Here is a 16,996-nt window from a genome sequence, read left to right as displayed (position 1 = left end):
ATAAGAGCTCATTCTTTTGACAGCAACAAGTGTTTATCATAATGTGACATTTGACAGAAGGTTGGTCTTCCCCAGTCGTTGTTAAGGTATGTCAAGCCATGTTAAACTGTTTCCTTAATGGACTTCTATAGGGAGAAAAAACTTAACGTGATATTATTTACTTTATATGCTGAATGAGATCTCATTTTTTTGACAGCAGCAAGTGTTTATTATATGTAACATTTTACATAAATTTGGTTTTCCCCGGTCGTTGTTAAGGTTAAACCAAGTTAAAGCGTTTTTATTAATAGACTTCTATGGGGGGCGATCACTTTATATGCTGAATAAGAGCTCGTTCTTTTGACAGCAGCAAGTATTTATTATACGTAAAATTTGACAGAAGTTTGGTCTTCCCTGGTCGCTGTTGAGGTAAGTTAAACCACGTTAAGCTGTTTCCTTATAATGGGCTTCTGGGGGAGAAAACGCTTAACGTGATATTATACTCGTTCTTTTGATAGTGTTTAGAGTTTGTTCCAAGTAAGGTTTGACAGAACCTTTTGGGGTTTCCTGGTCGTTTTTTACGCACGTTAAGCCACGTTAAGCGTTTTTCCCGTTAAGCGTTTTAGAACGTCCCCGGTTTTACTTCATAAAGAACGTGTTGAAATCATAAGGAGGTTAATACCTGGATCAACCGAAGTCAGTGGTGAAAACGAATCCGAATGAAGAACTCAACAACACCGTTGGACACACAGGTTGTATTATGCCGCCAAGTGGCTAGTTCTGGTATAGCATGTTTCTTAATAACTATATATTTAAAATGAATGTACTCACTTGTATGAAGTTTTCTCTTAATTCTTAGTCTATTTTTGTTTACATACAAAAGGTTTATAAATTGCAAATAGAATTCTAGTTATGAAAATGTCTCTCTCAGTCTGTCAGTCAGTCCCTGTGTGTCTCTGTTAATCCTGTCGTATTTAATTTGAGGTGAAGTAGATTTAAGCCACTCGTTAGAGAAAATCACGGATTTAACAACAGTCACGCTGAATCGCAGAGACAGCAAGCAGAAAAACTGCATGACCAAGACAGAAGTAAAGTCTGGTAAGTCTGGGTCCATATCTGATTAAAGTGTAAAGTAATTTGCCTTTTAGAGCTGTTTGCGTTCAACTGTAAAGTTTGTTTTGGATGCTGAGTTAACAAGAACTGCATACAAAGCGGTAGCATTACCTTTTTAAATGAAGTCACTGAACTTGCTAGGACTTTTACCTGCTGTTGCTTTTAATACAGCCTCGTGTTTTAACAGTAGCTAATGTTCGCAATCACAAGATGAGATGGATGTGAGAGAGGCTCGGTAAGCCTCTGTAAGCCGCTTGATACTGCTTCAAGCCCGGAGGATCAAACCGAGTGCCGCTGCTGTGTGTAATGAGGCGTCACGACTGTTGACTGACGCATTTTCACTTTGACCGAGTGTAAATGCTCCACTGATGTCTGCTAGTATGCACTTAATGACAGTCCCTGGCAAACACTGTATCTACATTATAAACAGTTACACTTTGGAACGCAGCTTTTCAGTTTATGTCGAGTAGAAAGCCGCCAAAGTTAAGTGTCATCTTAAAGGGAAAGTTTATCCAAAACTTTAAAATTGTCATTGTTTACTCACCCTCCTGTTTTTCCCAATCTGAATGAGTTTCTTCTGTTGAACCCACACACAAACAAAATATTTTGAAGGATGTGGGTAACCAAACAGGTTATTATGGTAGCTAGTGTTTTTTTTCCAAGACCGCCATCAATTGACCTTATGCACGGAGCGTTCTTTAGAACTTCCGCATAAAGATAAGCCAGCTCGTAAACTTCCGCTGAAGCTCATTTTCTATGTGCTACATATTAGGTGGACACTAATTGAGACTCATCTACTTCCTCGTTCTTATCAGAAACTGAGAAAAATTATAATTGCAACATTATAAACAATGTTTGTGGCATGAACATTCAGATTCATATTATTTAACAACATATCATTTAAATGCGGAGCCTGGCAATCCCGTACTCTCTGTATCTGCATAGTTGAACATTTAAATACTGACAGCTAAACACTATCATAACGTGTTTAATCTAACGTTAACTAGCTAGCGATAATTCTCTTCAAGGACATCTTAATCGTATTCTTGATAATCACTAACTTGCCTTCATAGTCATGAACACATTTTTAAAATCTTACAATATTTTAAAGCCTTTTTTATTTTCTAACTCTACAGCTGTGAAATCAGATGTACTTCAGGGACTCACTTTTCATTCATAAAAACGGCATCGGAAAAAAAATGACTTCACGGAAAACAACGTCTATTTATGGAATTACCCATTTAACCAATAGATGGCAGCAGAGGATTATTTATTATGAAGCTGACTTTTAAAATCCCTATATATTTTTCAAGACGTCTTGCTTTTCGATTTATTATAAAATTACTAGTATAATAAATTGTAGTACTTTTATATATATATATATATATAGTATAGCAAGTGCAGAAAGTCATTAAGCTTACACACAAACAGCCAATAAAGATGAATTATTTAAATACTAATATATAGTTCACTACAAATACATTTAAATATTGATGGTATAATAATTAAATAATGCACTCAATATGAATCAATATGAATTTGAAATATTTTATAAAATTTAATAACTACATCTTTTAAGTTTTATCTTAAAATTATTTAAATATAAAATTATATTATATATTATATAAAATATTTATTAAAGCTATTTAATAGCCTATATTTAACCAACACAAACTTGCTACTGCTGTAGTTTTGTTACTGTGAAATTAGTCTGAATCATTTAAGCTCTTTTTTTGACATCAGCTTGTCATTTGTTTGGTCCGGTTATTACTGTCAATCATAGCAATGACTCGCGCATATTTAGCCGATTTACTGCGTATTTTTTTAAACTGGCATTTGTCATTCTTGAAACGGTGTACATGGACGTTTGGTCCTCTTAGACAAACAACACTTTTCTTCGATTGTGAATGGATTATGTAGAGAAAACGAACAAAGTGCGCTCATATTACGGCACAGTACAGTTGACCGGAAATGACTTAGCTGGCTTGAGTAAACAAGGAAGTAATTCGTGCATATGGTCAATTGGCTAATGATATATTGGCGGCACTGAACGTAAACAAAGCCACTGAACCGAATGAAACTGGCATATTTTAATGATTATTCCTGCTGAAAAATTGGCAATTGTCTTGTTTTGGGCTGTACTAATCAGCTGGACCGGGAAGAAAACATTTGCCGTACTCTAGAGTGCTAAAAGATATAACAAATCAAAGAGAAGAGTGCAAAAAATGGTTTGAGGAACCAAAGGCACTTGTGGTTGGCCAAACTGAACCAGGATTTCCAGAGCAAGAATCTTGACAACATTTGTGACCCTGGACCACAAAACCAGTCTTAAGTCGCTGGGGTTTATTTGTAGCAATAGCCAAAAATACATTGTATGGGTCAAAATTATTGATTTTTTTTTATATACCAAAATCATTAGGAAATTAAGTAAAGATCATGTTCCATGAAGATTTTTTGTAAAATTCCTACTGTAAATATATCAAAATGTAATTTTTGATTAGTAATATGCATAGTTAAGAACATAATTTGGAGAACTTTAAAGGTGATTTTCTCAGTATTTTGATTTTTTGCACCCTCAGTTTCCAGATTTTCAAACAGTTGTATCATCAGCCAAATATTGTCCTATCCTAACAAACCATATATCAATAGAAAGCTTATTTATATATATCTCAGTTTTGTAAAATTTAACCTTATGACTTGTTTTGTGGTCCAGGGTCACATTTGTGTTTGTTCTTATCATTTCAGGTCAGGTAGGGGAAATATTAGGCTAATAATGTTAATTAATACTGCTCGTACATATCTTTACCACCTATTAACTTTAGTTTGTCAAAATATCGCACCCTTTCCCGCTTACTAAGTCCTTCTCTACATGATTTGGCAACTTTGACACATTTTTTCCCATGGTTTAGACATCAGGGGCCTCATTTATAAAACTTTCTTACGCACTGATTTGATCTTAGAGTGTTCGTACGATCAAATCCACGTCAAAGTACAGATTTATAAAAACCGTCTTTGACGTGGAAAAGTACTTATCTCCACGTCAGATTCCAGCTTGGCGTACGACCGTTTCCTTGTGGTAATGCCTGGTATTGCAGATAGTTCAGCCTCACTATAATTTGATTTCTTGCGCTCCTTTTTTCTTGCCATTGTCACAGAGTTTTTGCTTTAGGAATGAGCTCATTTTATATGTTAATTATCGCTCTTACGATCAAATCAGAAAAGTTCTTAGATAAAATCAAGGATGGTTTCTACGCAAGTCTTTATAAATGAGGCCCCAGAAATTCAGTAGTACATTAACTGTGCAATCCATTCTGTTGTTTACATTTGAGTATCGCCAATATGGCCGCGCATCGGGGTACCTGACCAAACTGTGACGTAAGTGCAAACCCTCTACTGCCGTCTGTAAAAATACAGTCTTGGTCAGCATTAGGTACGTCTTATAAAAGACATTTTAAACATCTATCAAAAAGTTGAAACCTATTAGCATATTTTTTCATTCCGCAGTTTACTTCCAGTCTTTACCCAAGGCCACACTCTCCTCTTTTTCCCTCTGCCAGACGATGACTGAGATAGCAAAGGCACAGACCGATTCAGTGGTGTCCAGCGTGGAGTCCATGCTGGCGGATGCTGTCCGAATACAAACCCAGTGCAAGGAGCGCAGCACAGAGCTGGCTGCGGCTGCAGTGGAGCTGCACGAGGAGACCCAGAGCCTGCGGGAGCAGTGTGAAGCCACACAGCTGGACATGGCCCGCCTCCGACGGACACTAGACGAGCTGCTGGATACAAAACACGCCTACGAGGCCCGTGAGAGACAGAATCGAAAACTTAGCAAGCAGTTTTAAAGAAAGAGTACTAATACAGATTAAAATCACTAGAAAGCAGATACATGAGAGAGATTACAATGTAAAAGTCATTTATATAATGTTCAAGCATATAAATAAAGTTTATTAAGAGCAAACATGCAGACCTCTAATAAATCTACAAGCTGAATTTTTGCTTTCAAATATGGTTATGGATGGTCTAGAGTTGTGTGGATTATTGTGATGTTTTTATCAACTTTTTTGACTCTTATTCTGACGGCACCCATTCACTACAGAGGATCCATTGGTGAGCAAATAATGCAAAAATACTCCAAATCTGCAAACTCATCTACATTTAGCTTATATAGGCCATTCTACAGAATTGGTCCAAACTGCTGTCCCGTGGCCATAATTTTAAAAAGCATTTAAAAAGCATTTAAGTATTTAAATCTCAGGTCTTATATTTATTGAAACCCACAATAAATGTAAAATATTAGTAAGCTTAATATCTAAAAAAAAAATCATAATTTATTGGGTACTTGGCTGGGAGGTGGCTGTCCCGAACCCTAACCTCTAAATCTTAATTTATGAAAATAATATTATTATTTTTTTTCCATTGTTGTTTTTAAAATTATATTTTTAATTCTTTTAAAATATGAAGTTCCAAAAAATATTTGTGTTATATTTTCTTTGTAAATTATGAAAGTTTATGTAAAAAAATTTGTCCCGCATTTTTATGTCACTACCGAAACAGTGTATGTTTTAGTCCATTGGCTGAGACTGATTTTAACTACACCCCTAAATTTAGGATCAGGAAGTATTCATGTGTCACTTTCTCTCGTAACTATATGGTGAGTAGATAGGCCCTATTATTTTGAGGTAAATGCGTTTAAAAGTATATGAAAAATCTGTAAAGAAAGTCATTACCGAACATCTTTTTCTGCAGTTAAGCACACTTTTTTGGGAGTTATTCCATAACATTTAGTTTTTATATGTGAACCCCTGTTCAGGACTGCGCTAGTAACCATGTGCAGATTAGCATATTTGAGCTAGGCTTAAAAGTATCTAAAACTGTCACTACCGAAACATTTGAAGACTGAAGTACAGTTTGTTTTTTTGTTTTTTTCAAATAAACGATACAATAAAATGAAACGATTTCATGATATAGTACTATCAAATTTTTTTCTAATTGCCATGCCTTAAATTTCACATTTCAGTTAAAGTTAAAAAAAAAAATTGGTACCTCTTTTGGTACATTATTATATTAAAAATAATTGAAATATTACAATTTAATTCTGTCACAATATTAAAATTTTTACTGGGGTAATGTCTGCTAAACATTCATTAAAATAGAAAATGTAATCATAATAATATGTCACAACATTTAGATTTGTACTGGATTTTGTTGACCAGTAGTGCATAAAATATTTCACAAATATTTTTTTAGCTAGCTGCCAAAACAAATTTTCTCATTTTCATGTAGTTTAACTTAACATGCTAAAATAACTGAAACTGAATTGGACCACATACCCTTGCATCTTTTGTAAGTATAGCGTCAAACAAATGAATGTTTTATTGTTTTAAATCTTTTGCCTACTTCTAACTAGATTTTTGTGTAATAAAATAAGTAAATATTAATTAAAAAAAAATTATATGGTATGATCTTTTTTTTTAAATTGTCATGCTTCAAATTTCACATTTTAGTTTACTTTCTTTCCCAAATAAATAAATAGACAATTATAAAATGAAACATTTGGTGGAGTTTTGGAAGTGACATCTTTGGATTTTTTTTGGGTGTTATCCCATAAATTTGTCACTACTGAAACAGTCACAACCAAAACATGTCATCATTGTTTCTGTAGTGACAACTGTGACACATAATCCTCATATTTGGGTGAAATAATCAATTTTAGTACAGTTATACAAACTTTTTGTATTTTAGTATGTTTTAGTAGTGTTTAGTATGCAAGTTAAAATTCTGTAATGTGATGTAGGACCTACCAAAACATTTCTGTCACTATGTTTGGGATGTTTTGTCAAAAATAAAGTACACTGAATTATCAGCCAAGATGTTATGATAGTTTTTGGTTCACCAGTCAGTGTATATTTAAACTAATAAATCCTTAACTTTGAAATCAGTATAATCATCTTTTTGCCTTTTACAAAAAAGAAAAAAAGGATTCATAACTTTTTAATAAAATAAAATATTTTATTAAAAAGTTATGAATAATAAAATATGAGATAATAAAATATTTATTATCTCAGACAAACATTGTCCTATTTTAAGCAAAATCTTAATAGGTCAATATAACCCTTTAAATTAAATTATTACTGTGTTTCAGTAGTGACAATTTTGGGGAGAGGACAAATATTTCAAAACTTTCTAAAAAATACAATATGTGACCCTGGACCACAAAACCAGTCTTAAGTAGCACGGGTGTATTTGTAGCAATAGCCAAAAATACATTGTATGGTTCAAAATTATCGATTTTTCTTTTATGCCAAAAATCATTAGCATATTAAGTAAAGATCATGTTCCATAAAGATATTTTGTAAATTTAAATCTATAAAAACTTGATTTTTGATTAGTAATATGCATTGCTAAGAACTTCATTAGGACAACTTTTAAGGCGATTTTCTCAATATTTAGAATTTTTTGCACCCTCAAATTCCAGGTTTTCAAATAGTTGTATCTCAGACAAACATTGTCCTGTTTTAACAAACAATATATCAATGGAAAGCTCATTTACTCATTCAGATGACGTAAGAATCTCAGTTTCGACAAATTTACACTTATGACTGGTTTTGTGGTCCAGGGTCACATATAAGAATGATTATTTTTTTGGAAAAAGGCATTTTATCCAAGACATTTCTAACTCTTACTTTGGACCAGTTCTGTAAAATGGCCCATATATTTCATATAGCACACAAATAAAATCCCTACGCATAAAATTCCTATACACTTTAAATTGAAATATCAAAAAAGTCATTGCGCACCTTTAACATACAGACATATTATGAGACCATAAGCACTTGGTTGACAAATTTAATTGTTCACACAGCCATAGACTCTGACATAGTGGGTTATACAACAGATTTAGTATTCATAAAAAACATCAATGCATAATTCATAACCAGCAGTTCTAAAACAGTATTAGTAAGTTGAACTGTACAAAAAGAGAAATTATTTGACGACAATATGATTTAGAAGCATTTAGTGGACACTGGGACACTGGACATGGACACTGTGTTGCCAGGATGGGCGGAAGGACACTGCGTTTCTGAGGACTTTAGTGCTGTGGACAGCACCTCGGATTTGGCACTTCGCCTGTGGAAAGCGGATACCATCACAGGCCAAATTATGGATTTATGTCCCTGTCATCCTAAACACACACACTCATACCTCCCGTGGCTGTGTGCAGGAAAAGGCCATTAAAAAAAATGACATCTCTACTGGGCACAAGATTAATAGCCAAACACTCTCGGAAAGACACTCTCAAGCAGTTTTGCCTATGTTAAGGACGCCAAGGACTATGAGTAGGAGAAATGTGAAATTAGGGGGAAAAAACCACTTATGGGAGATTCCTGTCCTACAAAATAGGCACAGGAGCACCGTCTGATGGGATTTATGGGAGTAATTCATAAAAACAGACAGCAGAGGGCGAAAATGTTGTACATTGTTGTACAAAGAGCAAGCTTTGCTTGAGAGAAGTTAAAAGTTACAGTACAGTGGTTAACTTGTTTTGACTCCAGGTTAATTAGGATTAATGTAATGGTTGATATTCTACAAAAGCCTTTGAATTTATATGTAGTCATGAGATGTTTTAGCCATAGTGTAGAAATATAAAGATTTATCTATGGACTCCTCAAGTTTATTTTTCAATATCGATTGCCGCTTTTGAAAACTCTGCCGATGTTGTCAGGTTTGATCTCTTTACATAAAGCTGTGTCTCAATCAGTTCAGGTCACACCACCAATCTGGCAACCGCACACTATCACCTGCCAGGTCTGTGCTGCCAGCCACAGATCAGTAACCATGGCAACTAACCCTTGGCAAAGCTAGTGAACAAAATCAAGACCGTATACTGGCGCTGCCAAAATCCTCTCGGCTCAGCTAGCCAACTGCTAGCCAATAGTGCGATTGTCAACGCGAGCATATGTATGTGTGAGTGAGTGTGTTTAAGCGGCACATAGACTGCTTTAGTGTGGAGCGACATAGATTAGCTGCGTCTCTCTGTTCACTAAGAACGTCCTGGGCGGTTGAAGAAGGGCTCCGTTTCAGAAGGGGTCGCTGATGTGTCCTCTGCGCCGGAGCGGATTTCTGAGCCTTTGTTACGCTGGACCACGACCAGAACTGCTATGATCAACCAAAAGAAGAAATTCACCCATATTGCTATCTGAGAGAGAGAAAAACAAAAGATTCTTAATGATGTTGAGGAGGAAAAAAATAAAGAAAGCATAAAATTCACAGGGCATTGTAGTTAAAGACATGGCAACCTTTTTTTTAAATAAATGAATAAAATAATAAAATAAAATAAATAAACAATAATAAAATGAAATTATTTCATGATATAGTGTGATCTTATTTTTTTCTTTTAGGATTATATCAAGACCTTATTTATTTACTTCAAATAAATAATGATTAAAAAAAATAATTTTATGATATGGTGTGATTTTTTTTTTTAATTGTCATACCTCAAATTTGATATTTTATTTTAAATTATTAGAATCATTTCTGAAGGACCTTGTGACAGTAAAGTAATGGCTGCTAAAAAATAATTGAAATATTACAATTTAATTCTATGTCACGATATTAAAGTTTTTACTGTAGTTTTTTTTTTTTTTTTTTTTAGCTTTTTGACCAGTAGTGCATGAAATAATTAAAAAAATATATTTTTTATTTTTAGCTAGTTGTTCAAATTACCTCTTTTAAATTATATTGAAAATGATTTCTGATGGATCATGTGACACTGAGATCTAGAGGATAGGCTGCTAAACATTCATGAAAATAGAAAATGTAATCGCAATGTCACATTTAAATTTTATTTTACTGTTTTTTTTTGACCAGTAGTGCATAAAATATTTCAAAAACATATTTTTAGCTAGTTGCCAAAACAACATGAACCACATACCCTTGCATCTTTCGTAAGTATAGCATCAAATAAATGTATGTTTTATTGTTTTTAAATGTTTTGCCTACTTCTAATTAGATTTTAGTGTATAACTAGATTAATTATGATTATATCAAGACCTTATTTATTTACTTTAAATAAATAATGATTAAAAAAAATCATTTCATGATATGATTTTTTTTTATTCATTTATAAATGTTTAAATTAAATTGAATATCATGCCTCAAATTTCACATTTTATTTTAGTTTTTTTTATACAACATTTATAACAATTATAAAATGAAATAATTTCATTACATGCTTAATTTTTTTTTTTGACATGCCTCAAATTTCACATTTTAGTTTAGGGTTTTTTTTTCTGTACCCGTTTTAAATTATATTAGAATGATTTCTGAAGCATCATGTGACACTGAAGACTAGAAAAATCGCTGCTAAAGATGAATCAAAATTAAATTGTAATAATGCCACAGTATTAAGATTTTTACTGTTTTTTTTGCTTTTTGACTAGTAGTGCATAACTTTCTTTAAAAGATATATTTTTAGCTAGGTGCCAAAACAACATTTTTCATGTTCATGTGGTTTAACTTGATGTATTAAAATAACTAAAATGGAATTGAACCACATTCCCTTGCATTTTCCGTAAGTATAGCATCAAATAAATGTTTTATTGTTTTAATGTTTTACCTCGATTTAAGTGTACCTATGATTATATCATGACCTTATTTCTTTACTTCAAATGAAAAAGTAAATAAATAATGATAACAATAAAAAGATTGCATGATATGGTATGATCTTATTTAATAGCCATGCCTCATATTTTTACATTTTAGTTTTGCTTTTTCCCCCCAAATAAATAAATTAGCAATAATAAAATAAAATCATTTCATTATATGGTATGATCTTTTTTTTTATTATTATAGCCCTGCCTCAAAGTTCGCATTTTAGCTTTTTTGTTTTTTATTAGAATGATAAAGAATCATGTGATACGAAAGACTAGATGGCTGCTAAAAAATATTAAATAGGAATCTAAATTGTAATAATGTCACAATATTTACTGCATTATTTAGCTTTTTGACCAGTAGTGCATACAACATTTAAAATATATATTTTTAGCTAGTTGCCTAACTAGCTGCCTATGAATTAAATGAATTAAAATAGAAAATTACATTTTTAGTTTTCCTTTTTTAACTAGTACATAAATATTTGAAAATATTTTTAGCTAAAAGCCAAAACATTTCTCATTTTCATTTAGTTTAGCTTGACATACTAAAATAAGTAAAACTGAATTGAACCACATTCCCATTTTTCGTAAGTCACATTTATGATAATGACTACACTACCTTATTTTAGTAAATTATTGTTTTAAATGTTTTACCTACTTCGAACTAGATTTTAGTGTATAACGAGATCAAATATGATTACTCAGTCAGAGAAAGTAAATAAATAAACAATTATAAAATTAAATAATTTCATGATATGGTATGAACTTTTTTTTTTTTTTTTTTTTTTTTTAATTTCCATGCCTCACATTTCACATTTTAGTTTAAGGTTGTTGTTGTTTGTTGTACCTCTTTTAAATTATATTATAATGATTTCTGAAGCATCATGTGACTAGAGTAATGGCTGCTAAAAAATAATTAAAATAGAAAATTAAATTGTAATGTCACAATATTAAGATTTGTACAGTTTTTTTTAGCTTTTTGACCAGTAGTACATAAAATATTTACAAATATATATTTTTAGCTAGTTGCCAAAGCTTCCTAATGTACTAAAATAACTAAAACTGAATTGAACCACATTCCCTTACATTTTTCGTAAGTATAGCTTCAAAATAAGTCACATTTATAATAATGTTAAGAATTTGTCTACCATCAAAATAGGTCAAATTTATAAATGACCACACTACCTTATTTTAGTAAATACACATTTTATTGTTTTAAACGTTTTACCTACTTCTAACTAGATTTTAGTGTATAACTAGATTAACCATGATTATAGTAAGACCTTATTTCCAACAAATAAATAAACTAACAATAATAAAATAATGAATGTAATGAAAATAATTGCATGATATGGTATGATCTTTTTTTAATTGTTCAATGCCTCAAATTTCACATTTTAGGTTTTTTCTTTTTTCCTATATTAAAATAATTTCACTGTCATGCAACACTGAAGACTACAGTAATGGCTGCTAAAAATAAATAAAAATAGAAAATAAAATTGTAATAATGTCACAATATTAAGATTTTTTACTGTTTTTAAGCTTTTTGTCCAGTAGTGCATAAAATATTTACATAGAACATATTTTTAGCTACTTGCCAAAACATTTCTCATTTTCATTTAGTTTAACTTGATGTACTAAAATACCTAAAACTAAAAAAAAAAAAAAAATAAGAAAATAATAAACATTTAGACATATTTTACAAAATACAAAAACTAAAAAAAAAAAAAAAATTACAGAACATACAAAAATAAAAACTAGTTTAAAGCTATTATAGTATCTCAAAGTGTTTGTCGTTGCAGTACCTCTGCACTGTGTAGTCTGGAGTAGAACTGGCTCCCATTTATAGGGCTCATCCAAGGCTTATTTTGCGCTTCTTTACAGCTGCAAATGCACAAAACAGTGTATACACACTCACAAGTCTCACAAGTCATTTACATTTGTTATCAATTCTGTCTACCTGCAATAATCAAAAGCTATTAGAGAGGTCTCACACTCACTTGGTTATACTGGTCACTGTATTAACCGAGTCACACAGTCTGTCTCGGCCGATTTTCAGGATGCATCCTGTTACCAAGAGGAAGAAGAGGAAGACTCCAGAGAAGCCAAGAGTAATATTCATCCATAATTTCTCTCTGAAATCAGACAGAAACAACATAGCACAATGTTTGCATTACATTTTAGAATTTTGTTGCAGTTGCATTTGAAATAGAAATCTTCTGTAACATTATTTAAGTCGTTTCCATCACTTTTGATCAATTTAATGCATCCTTACTTGAATGGAAGTATAACTTTCTTACACCAATGCCACATATTTGAATACTAATAACTTGTTTTTATGAGTTTGCATCATATCCGTTTAGAGCTTCTCCTGCAATCCATTCATACTAGAGCACGGCATAACAGGAAACAGAAACTGAGGCACCATCAGATAACCTCTGGTCTCATTCTTGAACCAAACTCACTAGCACATGATTTACTGTATTCCTGGACATACCTTTTCACCTCTCCATCAACACAGGCCATGTAGATCCAGTACAGAGTGAGTGAAAAGCAGAAGACGGCCACACACACTGAGATGGCTGACACAAAGTAGCAGAGAGAGGGAGAACTGGAGGAAAGCACATCGATGAACGAGGAGTTCAGACGCACTGAACCGTACAGCATACACTTCCCATTAAAACTGCCCTGTTTAAGTGAAAAAAGAAAGAAAACGTACAAAAATGCATTTTATTCATGAGAAGTGTTTACTAAGGTACAACATAGAGCTAGGTCAAATTCTGTTACTTAAAAGTAGTTTTTACAATAACAGAGTTTTCACGGCACATCATCAATCGGCCATATTGGCAGCACGGAACGTAAACAATGCCACTGAACTGAACAAAACTTGCATATTTTGCTGATTATTGCTGCTGAAAATGGTCAATTATTGTCATGTTTTGGGCTGCACTAATCGGTCAGACCAGGAAAAACATTTGGAGTACTATAGACTGCCAAAAGTTATAACAAATCAAGGGAAAGAGTGCAAAAAACTGGAACAAAAGGCGTTTGTGGTTAGCCAGACCGAACCAGTATTTCCAGGGCAAGAATACTGACAACATTTGTGTTTGTTTTTTATCATTTCCGGTAAGGTAGGTGAAATATTAGGCTAATATCTTAATTAATACTGCTTGTTTGCACCTATTAACTTTAGTTTGTCGAAATATTGTGCCCTTTTCTGCTTACTAAGTCCTTGTCTATAAGATTTAGCAGCTTTCACATGTCTTTTCAGTGGTTTAGACAGCATAAATAGCAGAACAACATATTCAGTAGTGGCGTTCTGTCCATATAAGCTGCTAATGCTCCGCATACCCAGGGAGTCTAAGAGAATGCGTTCATGGGTTAATTAATATAAACATGATTATAAATTAATCCCTTGTCATTTGAGATGTAACTTAAAGCGTTGGGAATAAGTAGTCAAATTATTTATTTGCCAAACAATGTTAATTTTCTGTAAATCTATTTTGGTTACAGAAGCTTCAGGGCTTCTTAGCACTCAGCATACCCTGTAATAAAAAGTCACAGCTCGCCACTGGTATTCAGCTGTACATTATCCATGCTGTTGTTTACATCCGAGTATTGCCGATATGGCCATGCATCCGGATAACTGACCAAATCGTGATGTAAGTGCAAGCCATCTATTGTTGAAATGCGCCAGTACTACATAAAGGTGGACAATATCTTCTGAAATATTCTCCTTATTCTAGCAGAATGAAACCTGACTGAGGCGCCTTCAAACACTTTAATTTTACACACTATATTTCTGCTCATCTGACTTTAATAAGCCAATTACTCTTTTGGGCAGATTTTCATCTGGTCACATGACAGAAAACAGTAAAGGTGCGTCAGTGTTGCCAGATTGGACGGGTTGCCGTCCAATTGGGCTTCTTTTGATCGTCTTGGACCAGAGAATAACGCATTGGGCAGGTAGACTAAATTTGGGCTGCTTTAAAAAAAATTTAAAGCCGCCCAATCAGCTGCTTTTTTCTTCGCTTTTATCTTTAGTCATGCTATTTTAATATGTTAGTTACACAATAAAAAGTCTAAGAGTTACTCGAATCTCACAACTTGGATTGCATGTGGTAAAAGATGAATTAGAAGAATTCTAAATATAATTGTTACTGATATAAGAGAACAGTTGAATGAACGGTTATAAATATAAAAACTGAATATGGGACTATACGATGCTGTCCTGCATCAGAACATCTTTTAAACCATCCATACTACTCTGGTATACCTGGCATTGACAGGCGCTGGACTTGAACAGTTTTGACTGTTCAAAGTTCTGCATTATGTAGCTTTTTGTGCACTTTTTGCACAAAAATGTACTTATTTTTACTGTGGACATTGAAAATGGTGCATGTGTTTTTCCAAGGGTTAAAGTCGTCGTTTAATTTCTAGATTGCCACTTTGAAAAGATTTCTAGACATTTTAGGCGTATTTTTTTGACTCCCTTTAATGCATTTGTCATTGCAATAAAATTCTATCACATTATATTGGCAGTTAAAAATTTGGGCTGGTTTTTGCTGAAGTGGGCGGGTTTTGGTGAGCTTTTGGGCTGGAAATCGTCAACCCGATCTGGCAACACTGAAATATCAACTTGTAAAAATCGTTCACGTATTCGCCCTCGTAATTGCAAATTGTGAACTGGGGGTTGTCTGAGAGCTACGACTTGTACCACCTGTCCACCTCAGACATATTAGGCGCTCTGTTTAGTGCGATAGTTCCGTGTCCAAGCCCAAGGGTGTGAAAAGGGTGTGAACAGTACAGCGTCACGTGTTGTCATGTCGAAATCAGGGTGTATGCAGCAAAAGTGACAGAAGTGGAAGCTTTTAGTTGCTTCTCCTGTCACACTTTCGGTTTGTCTTCACTTCTAAAACATCTTAGTTCTTCTACAGCATGGATAAATACACTCGACACTTTTAAAAACATTTCAAAACATTCCTAGCCTTATTTTCTAAAATCACATGACTATGACGATTTTGAGGGCTACTCGTGAGAGTAGCACAAAATGTGCTCCAGAGGGAAAGTTATGATTTTACATTCTAACTGCTAGAGAAAACACCAAAACACAATACCTGCAAAGCACTTTGCTAAACAAAGCTGTAAAATGTAAACAAGCTTTCAGCTAACATTTTTAAAGTTTGAAACGTGCATTTTGGCTTGTTTCCTTGAGCGTAAACACTGAAGTAAAGTCTTTTATAGGTCTCTATGTGAAATGGCAAACAGCAGATACCTGTGAGATGGTAACGGAGGCGGCTGTGACAATCCCGCAGATGAAACAGCTGCCATACAGCAGCAGCTCCAGGAACAGAGGCTTCGGCAGCGCCATAGCGTGTGTGCGCGTTCCACAACTCTACACTGGCTTTAACCAGCCGCGGCGGCGCGCATACACACTCATGGTCCAAAACGCATCATGATATTAACGACGATCATGTGATCGCACAAAATCATGACTTGGGTCACATTCCTTTTCATTTTTCTTAAGTATAGCAAAGTAGGTCACATTTATGATAATGACCATACCACCTTATTTTAGTAGGCTAAATGCATACATGTTTTATTGTTTTACATGTTTACCTATATTTTAGTGTATAACTAGATTAACTATGATTATATCAAGGCAATATTACGTATAATTGAACTATTTTAGTTTCTGTTAAAGCATTAGTTCACTTCCAGAATAATAATTTCCTGATAATTTACTCACCCCCATGTCATCCAAGATGTTTATGTCATTCTGTTATCAGTCGAAAAGAAATTAAGGTTTTTGAGGTAAACATTTTAGGATTTTTCTCTATAGAGGGTTTGCACTTAAGTCACCATTTGCTCAGTTACCCGGATGTGCGGCCATATTGGCAATACTCGGATGTTGACAGCATGGATTGCACGGGTAATGTACTACTAAATACGTTGTTCTGCTTATTTATGCGGTCTAAACCACGGAAAAAAACGTGTGGAAGCTGCTAAATCATATAGAGAATGACTTTAATAGGCAAGAAAGTGTGCAATAGTTTGACAAACTAATGTTAATAGGTGGTAAAAATACGTACGAGCAGTATTAATTAAGATATTAGCCTAATATTTCACATACCTGACCGTAAAATGGTAAGAACAAACACAATGTAATGAGGATTGGTTCAGTTTGGCCAACCACAAACACCAGTTTTCTGCACTCTTCTGGTCTGACCTCTTGCAACATAGATTTATGA

At 33.5% G+C, this 16,996-nt stretch overlaps 1 protein-coding gene and 1 long non-coding RNA gene across 2 annotated transcripts; one reads left to right on the top strand and one right to left on the bottom strand.

Moving 5' to 3' along the window:
- Positions 1-968: 968 nt before the first annotated feature.
- LOC141331244 (uncharacterized) lies at positions 969-5,050 on the top strand. Its single transcript, XR_012355248.1, has 2 exons — positions 969-1,077; positions 4,650-5,050. It is a non-coding gene; the product is annotated as an uncharacterized lncRNA (long non-coding RNA).
- A 2,874-nt stretch (positions 5,051-7,924) lies between these two features.
- LOC141332174 (transmembrane protein 179B-like) lies at positions 7,925-16,151 on the bottom strand. Its single transcript, XM_073837281.1, has 5 exons — positions 16,021-16,151; positions 13,243-13,433; positions 12,746-12,880; positions 12,551-12,629; positions 7,925-9,289 (listed from the first exon to the last, which is right to left on the bottom strand). Exons 1-5 carry the CDS (start codon positions 16,114-16,116, stop codon positions 9,134-9,136), a joined length of 657 nt encoding a protein of 218 aa, XP_073693382.1. The 5' UTR covers positions 16,117-16,151; the 3' UTR covers positions 7,925-9,133.
- Between the last annotated feature and the right edge of the window lie 845 nt (positions 16,152-16,996).

This window comes from Garra rufa, chromosome 3, assembly GCF_049309525.1.
Source record: "Garra rufa chromosome 3, GarRuf1.0, whole genome shotgun sequence".
Taxonomy (NCBI): domain Eukaryota; kingdom Metazoa; phylum Chordata; class Actinopteri; order Cypriniformes; family Cyprinidae; genus Garra; species Garra rufa.
The sequence above is the reverse complement of the archived record's forward strand: the minus strand, read 5'-3'. Positions and strand labels throughout refer to the sequence as shown.

What these genes read in the sequence shown, in the direction of transcription:
- LOC141332174 (XM_073837281.1), bottom strand. Translation starts at nt 16,116, where the DNA reads ATGGCGCTGCCGAAGCCTCTGTTCCTGGAGCTGCTGCTGTATGGCAGC. An exon ending in CCTCCGTTACCATCTCACAG is followed by an intron (nt 13,434 to 16,020) that starts GTATCTGCTGTT and finishes TCACTTAAACAG; the next exon opens with GGCAGTTTTAATGGGAAGTG. An exon ending in CCAGACTACACAGTGCAGAG is followed by an intron (nt 9,290 to 12,550) that starts GTACTGCAACGA and finishes TCTCTCTCTCAG; the next exon opens with ATAGCAATATGGGTGAATTT.